A 12,917-nucleotide genomic window follows, 5' to 3' on the forward strand; every position below is an offset into this window, starting at 1 on the left:
CAAGACTGTTTTGGCTACTTAGGTCCTTTGCTTTTCTATTAAAATTTTAGAATCAAATCATCATTTTATATAAAAATGTCCTGCTAGCCTTTTGATCAAGATAGTGTTGAATCTACAGAACAGTATGAAAAGAATTGACATATTAACATAATTAAATCTTCTAATTCATCAACATCTGTCCATTTACTTAGGTCTCAAGTTTCTCTCATCAATGTTTTATAGTTTTCAGTGTACAGGTCTTATGTCTTTTGCTAAATTTATTATGTATTTTGTCACTGTAAATGAAATTCTATTTAAAATTTCATTTTCCAATTGCTTATTGCTAAGAAATAAAAACACAACTGAGTTTTGTACATTAACCTTGCTTAATTCATTTATTGATTCTACTAGTTGCTTATTAGATCTCTGAGGATTTTCTCTATAAACAATCATTCTTTTCAATCTTTATGTTTTTCAGTTTCTTTTCTTGCCTTATTGTACTGACTAGAACCTCCAGTACAATGTTGATAGAGGTGGTAAGCGCAGACACCACTGTTATGTTTCTGATCTCAGGAGGAAAGTGTTTGGTGTTTCATCATTAAATATGATGTTAGCAGTAGGTTTTTTATTGTAGGTGCCCTTTATCAGATTGATTAAGTTACCTTCTTGTCCTAGTTTCTGAGATTTTTAAAAAACCATGAATGGGTGTTAATTATGCCAAATGCTTTATCTTCATCTATTTAGAAGATCATATGGTTTTTCTCCTTTATACTATTAATATGGTGGATTACATTAATTAATTTTTCTGTTAAACCAACTATGCATTCCTGTGATAAACCCCACTTAGTCACAGTTAATCACATTTTTTTTCATATATCACTGGATTATACATACTAATATTTTGTTAAGGAATTTTGGAATGCTTATGAGGGATACTGGATTCTTTTCTTTAAAGATTTTATTTATTTGACAGAGAGAGACACAGTGAGAGAGGGAACACAAGCACGGGGAGTGGGAGAGGGAGAAGCAGGCTTCCCGCTGAGCAGGGAACCCAATGCGGGGCTCGATCCCAGGACCCTGGTATCATGACCTGAGCCAAAGGCAGATGCTTAATGACTGAGCCACCCAGGTGCCCCTGGATTGTTTTATTTTCTTATAAGGTTTATGTCAGATTTTGGTATCAGGGTTACTGGCCTTTTACAATCAACTGGGAAGTTTTTCTTCCTCTATCTTCTGAAAGAATTCATGTAAGACTGGTAGTTTATTTGTTGGAATTTCATTGGCATAAACATTTTTTATTTAAAGTTTTGACAGAATTTACCTGTGAAACCATCTAGTCCTGGAGGAATCTTCTTTGTGGAAAAGTTTCTATTACAAATTCAACTCCTTAAAATAGTAATAAGGGCATTCAGATTTTCTAAATATTCTTGTGGCAGTTATGGTAAATTGTGTATTTTCAAAGAAAGTGACTTTTTCATCCAAATTGTCAAATCAACTGGCTATAAGTAGTTCATACTATCCAGTTATTATTGTTAAAATTTCTGTAGGATATGGGTTCGTGTCCCCTCTTTTCATTGCTGATGATGTTGGTAATTTGTGTTTTCACTCTTTTTTTCCTTAATTATTATCATCAGTGTTTGTTAATTTTATTAATCTTTTAAAAGAACTATATTTTGGCTTCACTGGCTTTCTCTATTATTTGTTAACTTCTATTCCTATTTTTTATTATGCACTTCTAATTATCTTGGGTTTAATTTATTCTTTTTATAGCTTCTTAAAGTGGGAACATAAGTTACTGATGTTAAACATTGTACTTTTTTTAATACAAGCATGTGAAGCTGCAAATTTCTTTTTTGCTGTGTTTATTTAGTGAATCCTAATTCACTAAACTGAATTTTTTCATAAATTGTACTTTCATAAATTTCATAAATTTTCATAAATTGTACTTTCATTTTCACTCAGTTAAAATTACTTTCTAATTTCCCTTGTGATTTATTCCTTAACTCAAAGACTATCTAGAAATGTTATTTAACTATCAAATACCTAATTATTTTTTGCCATTTATATAATGTAATCATGCTGTGATCATAGAATGTACTCTGTAAGATTTTAGTCCTATGAAATTCACTGATATTTCTTTTATTGCTCTCAATAAGGTCTGTCTTGGGTGAATGCTTCATGTGTGCTTGATAAGACTCTGTAATTTGCACTTGTTAGGGGCAGTGTTCTACAAATGTCAATTAGGTCAAAGTGATTAATAATGTCCAAATAGTCCATATACTTGCTAATACTTTAAGTTTTCTACTGATTACTGAAGAAAGGGATGTTAAAAATCTGTAACTATTATATTAAAGATCTGTTAGTAAATACATACATAATTATGATTGTTATGTTTTCCTTATTAACTAACCTTTTTAGCATTAGTTAAAGGTCTTTGTCTGAAGATCTATTTGGCAATATTAATAGTGTCACACTGGCTTTCTTATGGTTACTGTTTATAGTCTATCTTTTCTACCATTATCTGGCTTCAAACTATTTGTTTTTATATTTAAATTGCTCATCTTGTTGACAGTGGAAAGTCTTGGTTTATGCCATTTTGATAGTCTTTGCCTTTTAACTGTAGTTTTTAGTCCATTTACATTTAATTCAAGTACTGATATGGCTGGGATTAGGTTTACAATTTTTCTATTTCTTTTATATCCATAACCTCTGTTTTTCTTTCTGTTCTTTCTTTCCTTTCATGTATTGTATTAACCTAATTTTTTTTTGGTATTTCAATTCCTCCAATGACTTAGTTTTGGCTATGCTTTTTTGGGGGGTGTTTGTTTTTAGTGGTTTTTCTAGTTATTATACTACGCATACTTTTCACCAAACTTAGATTTAATATTATACTAATTCACATAAAATGTAAGAACCTTGTTAGTCATGCAATTCCATTAGCCCTTTCTTATTTTTTGTGCTATTTTTGTCCTATATTTGACATCTGTATACAGGTGATCCTTGAACAAGAAGGGTTTGAACTGTGCAGGGCCACTTATATGAGATTTTTTTTCAATAAATACAGTACAGTACTATAAATATATTTTCTCTTCCTTAGGATTTTTCTAACAATATTTTTTCTCTAGTTTACTTTATTGTTAGAGTACAGTACATAACACATATAACATACAAAATATGTGTCAATTGACTATGTTATTGTAAGGCTTACAGTCAACAGCAGGTATTAGTACATAAGCTTCTGAGGAGTCAAAAGTTGTATATGGATTATTCATGCATGGGGTGGATCAGAGCCCCAACCCCTGTATTGTTCAATGGTCAAGTGTACATTACAAATCCCACCAAACAATATTTATTTTTTACGTTAATTTTTTATGTTTACACATATATTTATTTTTTCCTGTATATACTTCCTTCTTATAGGGCTGAGTTTCCATCTGATATTATTGTCCTTCAGCCTGATAAATTTCCTCTATCATTTGTTGTAGCACAGGCCTACTGGAATGAATTCTCTCTGATTTTGTGTATCCAAAAGTCTTTATTTCACCTTCTATTTTGAAAGGTATTTTTGCTAGAGTTAAAATTATGGCTTGACAGTTCTTTAACTTTTTTGGGGGGGTTTTCAGCACTTTAAAAATGTTTTTGCTTTGTATTATAGCTTTTGAAGTTTCTGATGGGAATCCTTCAGTTAGTTATATCACTGCTCCCCTGCACATGTCATTTTTTCTTTGCAACTTTCAAGAGTTTCTCTTTATCTTTAGTTTTTAGCAGTTTTACAATACTGTTTCAAGATGTGGTTTTATATGTATTTATCCTTAGGATTAGATGAGCTTCTTGTATTTATAAGTCAATGTTTTCACCCAGGTTAGGAAGCTTTCGGCTATTATTTTTTCAAAAATTTTTTTCTGATCTCTTTTCTCTGCCCTCTCCTTCCCGACTCCAATTACATGTATTTTTGACTACCTGATATTGTCCCATAATGCACTGAGGCTCTGTTCATTGTTTTTAAATCTTTATTCCCACTGTCCTTCATACTGGATAATTCTTATTGGTTATGTAGTGAAATTTTCATTTCAAATATTTTTCAAATATTCAGTTCCAGAATTGTCATTTGGTTCTTCTTTATAGTTTCCATTTCCCTGCTAAGATTTCACTTCTTTCAGTCATTATGATGATTTTTTTTTCCTTTACATCCCTGAACATATTACAAGCTTGAAAGTTCTTGTCTGAAAATTCCAACATCTAGATCACCTCAAGGTCTATTATTGTGACTACTTTTTCTCTTGATTATGGGTCACATTTTCCTATTCCTCACATATCCTTTAACTTTTGATTAGATAATGAATGTTGTCAATGATACATTATAGAGACTCTAGAGTCTGTTTTCTTCCTTTAAACAATGTTGACTTTTTTTGTTCTATCAGACAAATTATTAGCTGATCGCCTGAAACTTGTGGGTACTTAGTGTTACACTTTGTAATGATCCATTTTGGTTTTGTCTTTAGTTTTTAGGATGACTCCTTTATTCTTAAGGCACAGCCTCTCTGAGTTTTAAAAAAACAAACAAACAAACAAACAAAAAAACAAAACCCCAAAAACCAAAAAAACAAAACTCAAGGTGTTTACCAAGCTCTTATAATTGGATGGGATTCAAATTCCAAACTGTACAGGTAGTAGTTGTAGACATTAGGCAGCAGTTGAAATCTCTGCTCAGCTTTTCAGCTTTCCAGCTATTGTTTTCCACTGGGCTCACTGGCATCTCGCCAACACATATGCAGTTTAGGGGTCATCCAAGGATTGAGAGAAATTATATAAAGAAGTGGAACTCTATTCTGTATGGTTCCTTGCTTTCTGGATTTTCCTCTCTGAAAGTCCATCTACACTGGCAGCCCTGAACTCCACCTTCTGACACTTCAAGCAAACATGACTGTGGCTGGCTTTCTCCTTCAATTCTAGTTCCTCTTGTGGATTGAAAGTGCTCTCAGGAGAGAACCTGTATAAATGTAGATCTCAACCAGTCTATTTCCTTCTTTGAAGGAACAAATTCCCAACATTATCTGCCTTCTTTTAGTCAACCTCTAATGCCTTCAAATAGTTTTTTAAAGGAATATTTTGTTCAGAGTTTATAATAGTTATCGAGGGAGAGTTAATCTAATATAAGCTCTTCTATTATTGACATAACTGGAACTCTCTCACAGAAGTTTTAATTTATGGGTTTGTGTGTGTATATGTTAAGAATAAATTATACCTCTCACCTTTATGAATACTCATAGGATCATTAAATATTATATCTTGAGGGGATCATCAGGTATTATCCAGACAACTCTGTCCTATCAGGCAATGACTATCTAAAACTTGTCATGATTAATCTCCTGTTTTTATTTATTCATATATTAGTTTCAGGTGTACAACATAATGATTTGACATACAGTTGACCCTTGAACAATGCAGTCAGTGCCCCAACCCCCATACAGTTGAAAATCCATGTACAACTTTTGACTCCCCCAAACTTAACTACTAATAGTCTATTGTGACTGGAAGCCTTACTGATAACATAAATAAGTCAATTAACACAAATTTTGTATGTTATATGTATTACATACTGTATTTGTACAATAAAGCTAGAAAAAAGAAAAGGTTATTGGGAAAATCATAAGGAAGAAAAAGTACATTTACAGTATTGTACTGTATTTTATGGAAAAAAAAACCCACATATAAGCAGATCCGTGCATTATAAATCTGTGTTGTGTAGGGGCCAACTGTATGTATATACTGTGAAATGATCACCATAATGTCTAGTTAACATCCACGCCCACACATAGTTACAATTTTTTTCTTGTTTTGAGACCTTTTAAGATCTATTCTCTTAGCAACTTTCAAATATACAATAGAGTATCAACTATAGCCACCTATACTATAGTCAATTAGAGTCAACTATATAGTCAATTGTTCATTACCTCCCCAGGACTTATTTATTTTACAACTGGAAGTTTGTACCTTTTGACCGCCTTCCCCCATTTGCCCATTCCTCGCCCACACCCCACACCCCTGCCTCTGGAAACCACCAATCTGTTTTTTTTTTAAGATTCCACATATATGTGAGATCATATGGCATTTGTCTTTCTCTGTCTGACTTATTTCACTTAGCATAATGCCCTCAAGGTCCATCCCTGTTGTTAAAAATGGAGGATTTCCCTCTTTTTTATGGTCAAATAATATTCCTGTGTGTGTGTGTGTGTGTGTGTACATGTGCATGCATTACGTTTTCTTTATCAATTCATCCATTTGTGATCACTGAGTTTATTTCCATGTCTTGGCCATTTTAAATAATGCTAATGTCTTACTTTTAAAAGAGGCCAGGGAGGAAAGTTGTTTCTTCAGGAAATGAGTTTCCCTGTCTGGAGACTACCTTTTATATACTATAATTTAAATCCATATACTGGCTTTAAATGACTCACAGGGTCATTGAATTATACAGATAGATGGATGTATAAGCATTAATGAAACTGAGTTTCCCACTAAACCATGAACGTGAAAGAGGTATCTTTCCTCATGTTTTGTGTGTACGTCATCTACACTTTTCTTTGCTCTGCTCCTTCACCCCTTCAGCTCCCAGTGGAGCTCATCATTTTTGGTCTGTTTTACTTAGGTTCTTTCACCTTGTTTCATCTTCTGGCATCTATTCTATACACTCTCTGTTCTCCCAACTTGGCTTCTGAATCATTCTGGTTGCTCTGAACCTTAATATCATGAATTGAATCTTTTCTCCTCAAAATTCATATGTTGAAGCTCTGGCCTCCAGTACCTCAGAATGTGCACAGGGTCTTTTATGGGGTAATAAGGTAAAAATAAAGCCATTAGGGTAGGCTCTAATCCAATATAACCGGCATTTTTATAAAAAGGGGAAATTTGGACACAGACACACCCAGAGGGAAGATTATGTGAAGAAACACAGGGAGAATATGGCCATCTGTAAAACAGAGAACAAGGCCTGGAACAACAGATCCTTCCTTCACAGAAGAAACCAACCCTACTGACTGATTTTAGACTTCTAGCCTGCAGAACTGTGAGACAGTAAGTTTCTGTTGTTTGAAGAACCCAGTCTGTGGTACTTTGTTATGGCAGCCCTAGCAAACTATTATACTTACCACTTAACAAATAATATGATCAGTTTTTCTACTTGATTATGACTCAAGGCTTTGCTTTGACTCCTAAGTTCTACTCACTCCTCAGTTTGGTAAATGGGTAGAGAAGCAAAATATTTGATTTGTGTCCTAATTTTTTCACTTAAGTTGAATGACTTTTCTGACCCTTAGATTCCTTGTATATAAAATAAGGATATTGTCCCTACCCTACTTGTCTACCTAAGTAAAGCTTGAATAAGATACTGTGAAGAGCATGTAAAATGCTACACAAATCTCAGGTATCCTGAGTTCTTGCTCTTTGTTCATAATATGCTCTTTCTCTTGCCTAATTACAATAGAACCACCCTTAGAGGGCTCAGTTTCAGAATTCTCCACTTTTTAAAAAAGATTTATCTATTTATTTGAGAGAGAGAGAGAGAGAGAGCAGGGGGGAGAGAGGCAGAGGGAGAGGGAGAGGGAGTTCCAAGCTGACTCTGTGCTGAGCGTGAAGCACGACCCCAAGATCACGACGGAAGCCAAAACCAAGATTCGGATGCTTAACTGACTGTGCCACCCAGGTGCCCCCAGAATTCTCCACTTTTAAAAGAGAAATCCTTTCAATCTAAGACTTTATCTCACTATTTCTAGTTCAAGAGGCAGGATGTGAGGCAGATGATGAATGTGGGATGATGCTTCAAGCTTTTAACATTCTGACATCTCCAGAGGATTTAAAAGTAATTCCTCAAACAGTATATTTATTTTTATAAGAGACTAACATATGGAAACCAATTCTTTTAGAGAAAAGGCTTTTTAGAAATGCTTAAGAGAAGAAGAACTAATGGCACATCAAACTGCATTAAAAAATTGGGATGTGTATTGAATGAAATTTTAAAATTTGTAAAATTAAATGTGGAATGTTAGCAGTTTTTCAACATATTTTATATGTTCTGTCTGTTTTTAAAATGATTTTGTTAATGAGAATTTGAAAAACTGTTGTTTCTACAATAATTAGCACCTTTATAAAATTATTTATAAAAATATTACTTATTCCCAAAGACCTTACATTCTAGTTGTGTTGATTCTTATTCAGTTGCAAATGTTACTCAAAAGAACCAAATTTTTAAATGATTCTACCCTTTTCAGTTCTCTAGAATGCCTCCAGATGGCATTAGAACCCTTTTCCCATTATATTTTGCAGCACAAAAATTTAAAAATTAGTGCTATTTTAACCACTTAAGACTAGTCACATTCATTATATCATCAGAAATCATGACAGTAGGACTATTTGGAACTTTTAGGGCAATATCTTAAGAAAGACAAACATATAATTATATCCTTTATGAAATACATAGCCCTTCTATGGAAGCCAAAGGATCTTTCTAGACTGAGAAACAGATCTTGGACAAAGTAAGACATTCAATAATATCATATCACAAAGTGTGATTTCTAATGAGTAGCATTTTAGATGCTGAGTAATATGAGCACTGGCCTACATGTAGATAAATTCACAAAGTTGTCTTATAATAAGAAAATATATCTCACCCCTCAGAGTGATAAAAATGAAGATTCTTAAGAACCCACCTGATACTGATTCCTGTGAAGCTAAAGTAATCTGTTAATTTGTGAATTATTTAATTTAAACTCTGGTAGAAAAATCTGGTAGCAAATTAATCATTAAAAACCCATTTGGATTCTTTGAGTACTGAGAAGAAAAAGACAAAATATGGAGTGAGGAACACATGCTTTCCAAGTGCTTTTTCTTCTGTATTTAAAACTGCATTTGTTAATTCAAAAAAGTAACAAATTCTTGGGATTCCAGAGATATTTATAATCGTATTTTTCACATAATGCCAAGGTGAGGTTGTAGATGGCAGACTTTTAAAAATGACATTGGTATCGCACAGGTATGTAGGACAGAGTATCTCCCAGTATGTGTGAAAAGCCCTATAATTATTTGTGACAGTGCTGAAAGCCTCCAACAAAATTCTAAAGGGTTTGCCTCCTTTCTCCCTGACAATACACACCCTGAAGTATTATTACATTTCTATTTTATAAGAAGGTGTATTAGCATTTTTACGATTACTCTTACTGTGATAAAGCATAAGAAAGACCTCAAATTGCGTCTGCACCCAAAAGCATTTAAAAAGACATCATCATGAGAAAGAGAACCACAGGTTTCCTTCCATTATTATGGTTACTCTTACAAGATACTTGCACTGTTTCATATTACAGGCATATTATCTGGATAGAAACAGGAAAGCGACTTACGAGGTATTCGATGTGCCATTGTCTGGACTCTCTGGCTCAGCATCACCTTTCTCTTAAAAAGGAAGCAGAAAAAAAAATAACAACATGTGAGTGTTATGGTCTTTAAGATTTAAGAGAGATTAAATATATTTCCATGCTCCTATTAAAAATCTTTCAAAATGTGCAGGAGGAGGCTTTTAAAACATCTTTTTATTGTCTGAGAACCGGATTTGCAAGTAATTTCTTCTCTGTATTACAATTGCCCAGGCACAGATCTGTGAGTAGGTACTAAGGAGCTGTTTGCAAACAACCAGAGGTTCAGAGTGGAGACCTTGCCAAGAGATGAATATCTTGCAGATGGAACCTGTTTCCTTCCACTTCATTTTACAGAAAAAAATTTAAGGAAATAAACTCCATTAGCATTCTACAGGCAAGGCATTTTGAACTTTGATCCCTTCTGCTAACATAAGCCAAACCAGGACAGGCTGCGTAAGAACTTGGAGGAGAGAATTTTACAGGACACTAAGGTTGCACCGCAGCTCACAAGATCCCCCAAATTTCTACCCTGCTGAGAGCCCTGGCAGCACCTTTTGGGAACCCTGCTTTAATGCAGAAAAAGATGTAAGCCAGAAATCCTTCCAGACCATCTGAAAGTCTAGCTACAGAAATGTCTCTGCGGTCCCTTTAATTAAGGGAGCCTGGAACTAGTTCCCTTTTTATAGTTTTTAAAGGGCAAATTCTTCTAATACACATAATGTAATTCTTAGAACCTTGACCACTGAGGGTTTGAGCCATGCATCCTCATTTTGTAAGGTGCTTCTTTTTATTTCCTTGAGGCTAGGGGATGGAAGGAGAGGGGTCAAGACAGCAAGTGTGAGTCCGCTATGGTTATGATGGTTGTGTGGTGCTAAGAGTTGAGTAAACCCTAGAGCAGGTTGCGGGTTGTAAGAAATGGGCCTGATGGTAGCAACTTGCTTTGCTTTGTTCTTGCAAGTCAGGCCTGAACATATCGTAGAACCTCAGCTCTATGGCACTGTATGAGCCCCCTCTGACATTAGCTTTGTGGTCACCTCGTCTCAGGAATGATCCCCTACATTATGTGATGAACACATCCCAAAGATATCATCCAAACTGAACTCCAGAGGAAACTTCACAATTTCTCCTCTTTTTCTTTTAGGAAATTAAACAGTTGTGAGGAAAAGAAGGCACAGCTACTTACATAGTTCACACATCTATCTCAGATATAACTCAGTGTTAATATGTCTACACAGTGCCAGAGAAACCACGAGGGATAGTCACGTTGTTAAAAAGCCAAAAAACTGATTTAAGAGCCTTGATCACAAACACTGATGAGATGAAGCCCCAGTACAGATGAAACCATACTGAAATAAAAGTAGAGGCAGCAAATTCGCAAACTTGCTTTAAAGCTCATACTTTTATGCTCTATTTTTGTCTTCCAGGCCAGTCCAGGGTACACTTATGTAGGAGATATGTAAGGCCTCATCGGCTGGCTTTAGTGCTGGAAAATAACCTAATTTAGTACTTTCCAGAATCATTTTTCCGCTAAGTAACCACGATTGCTGCCAGAATCCCCCAATAAGAGCTGTAACACCTGCATTATGTAAGGCAAACCTAAATGGAGATTTAATCTCTCAATCATATTGATATTTTTTTTCCTTGAATTTGGAACAATTGGTTACTTTCCCAAGTCTATAGCCACCAGTAATAACCCCACACACAATCATAATCAAGAATGTAAAACAGCAAGTTCTGTAGCAGTAGGCAATGGTAAACAGTTCTAAACAACTTCTGTCGAAGACACAGGAAATCAATAGTACAAACAGAGACAATTATTTGGATGTCTGAAAAACTATGTTTTATCTTGACCAGCAATGCTGCCAAGTAACCTGTAGGATGGGAGGGCCCAGGCCTTACTGCACATGGGCTCTGGGGGCTGTAGGAACTGTGGGCTGGATCAGCGCAGGGAAAAAGCTACAGCTGATTACCTCTGCTCTTAGCAGCACTTACATTGTGGCAGCAGGGAAAACAGAACAGGAAGGACACAACGGGGCCAAACGGGGCATTTACAGCAACTTCAGTGCTGATAATGAATTAACCTTTCTGGGGAAGAGTAAGCTCCGAACGGAGACAGGGATTAAAGCTGTGCCTGTCGTTCAGAAAGAATAAAACGCAAAATTCTCCCCAACATCTGGAAATTTTAGGTGATGCAATTTCTGAGGTTCACTTGAAATGTTCAAGTGCATCAGCCATTAAGAATCATAGTCTCTTTATCAGGACACAAGGGGAAATAATAAATGTATACTAGAGAATTCCCAACAAAAAAATTCTTAGTTGGGTGCTCAGGAGATGCTTCCCTGCAGCCAACAAAGAAGACTGTCTTGGGTCACCCTGGTTATTTCAGCTGTTTTCATGATAGATACCACACTGGTCTCTTTGGAGGAAACCTGCATCGATCATTAAGAAACTGGACATAAAAGAATGGCTCAGGAGCAATGTGGCCATTTTGCACGTGGAAATATAATTACAGAGGGGAAGAGGGCAAAAAAATGAGCCACAGGATATATATATATATCTCCACGCACACGTAAATGCCTAGGTTCGTATACATGTATACTACATGCATACTTTCAATTTGACGCTCCATATCTGTCTCCTTGAGCCTTCCACCGCACCTAACACATACTCCATGCTCAGTATATGTCTTCTGTCTCATGACCTGCCAGGAATATAGAATCCCGGCTACAGGGGGAGAAGAGGAGAAAGGGGCACTCACCACTGAGATGAATACACGATTTGAGGTAGGAAACAGCTTGATGGCCCCGATAGGCCACTTAAAAAATTGCAGTAGCTACATTTTTCATCCAATCAATGCACTGAGGACTCATGCATTGGGCACTCTGGTAAGCATAAAGATAAATAATACCTAATTCATGCCCTTTAAACCCATAACGTGACTGCACTGCTGGAGTAGGCACTCTCCATCAACAGGGCTACGAGGTGGACTAAAGACCGTTGAAAAGGGACAAAATACACCTGCGTTAGGCTCTATTCTGCTGCAGAGGAAAGTTTTGCTATACCAGGACTTTTCTTTTCTTTTTTTAAATATTTATTTATTTATTTTTATTTATATTATGTTCAATTAGCCAGTATATAGTACATCATTAGTTTTTGATGTAGTGTTCAACGATTCACTTTCTTTATAACAAAAGTAACCCATGTTCATGGTAACGACTTGGCTTGCTTTTGTTTTTAGTTCTGTTAGCCCTTCAACCACTATGCTAAGCAATATATTTGTTTCTAGATATATCAGCTTTGGACAGTGTGTATTGATTTCTGATATAAAAGGCGAGAGATAAGGTACTTAAGATACTACCACCTCTGCTTACAATTCTTACTTTTAATGCCTCTAAGTGGGTTTTTAGAACTTTAAGTTTAACCTTCTATTTCTTGATTAATCAACTGCTGACAGTATCTTTTCCTTTATACTATGTGAAATGAGTGAATTTCCTCATTTATTCTTCTCTCCCTGCACCGCACACAACTCTGCAC

At 35.3% G+C, this 12,917-nt stretch overlaps 1 protein-coding gene across 3 annotated transcripts in view; it reads right to left on the reverse strand.

The window, feature by feature from the left end:
- AFF3 (ALF transcription elongation factor 3) overlaps window positions 1–12,917 on the reverse strand; it is a 568,701-nt gene that overhangs the window by 165,258 nt on the left and 390,526 nt on the right. For all 3 annotated transcript variants that reach the window (XM_025869010.1, XM_073897854.1, XM_073897853.1), the window contains one exon: window positions 9,369–9,420. In XM_025869010.1, coding sequence (XP_025724795.1) covers window positions 9,369–9,420 — 52 coding nt within the window. The remainder of the gene's footprint in view (window positions 1–9,368; window positions 9,421–12,917) is intronic.

The sequence above is a fragment of the Callorhinus ursinus genome, unplaced genomic scaffold (genome assembly GCF_003265705.2).
Source record: "Callorhinus ursinus isolate GAN/ISIS: 27379988/994484 unplaced genomic scaffold, GSC_fseal_2.0 scaffold10, whole genome shotgun sequence".
NCBI lineage: Eukaryota > Metazoa > Chordata > Mammalia > Carnivora > Otariidae > Callorhinus > Callorhinus ursinus.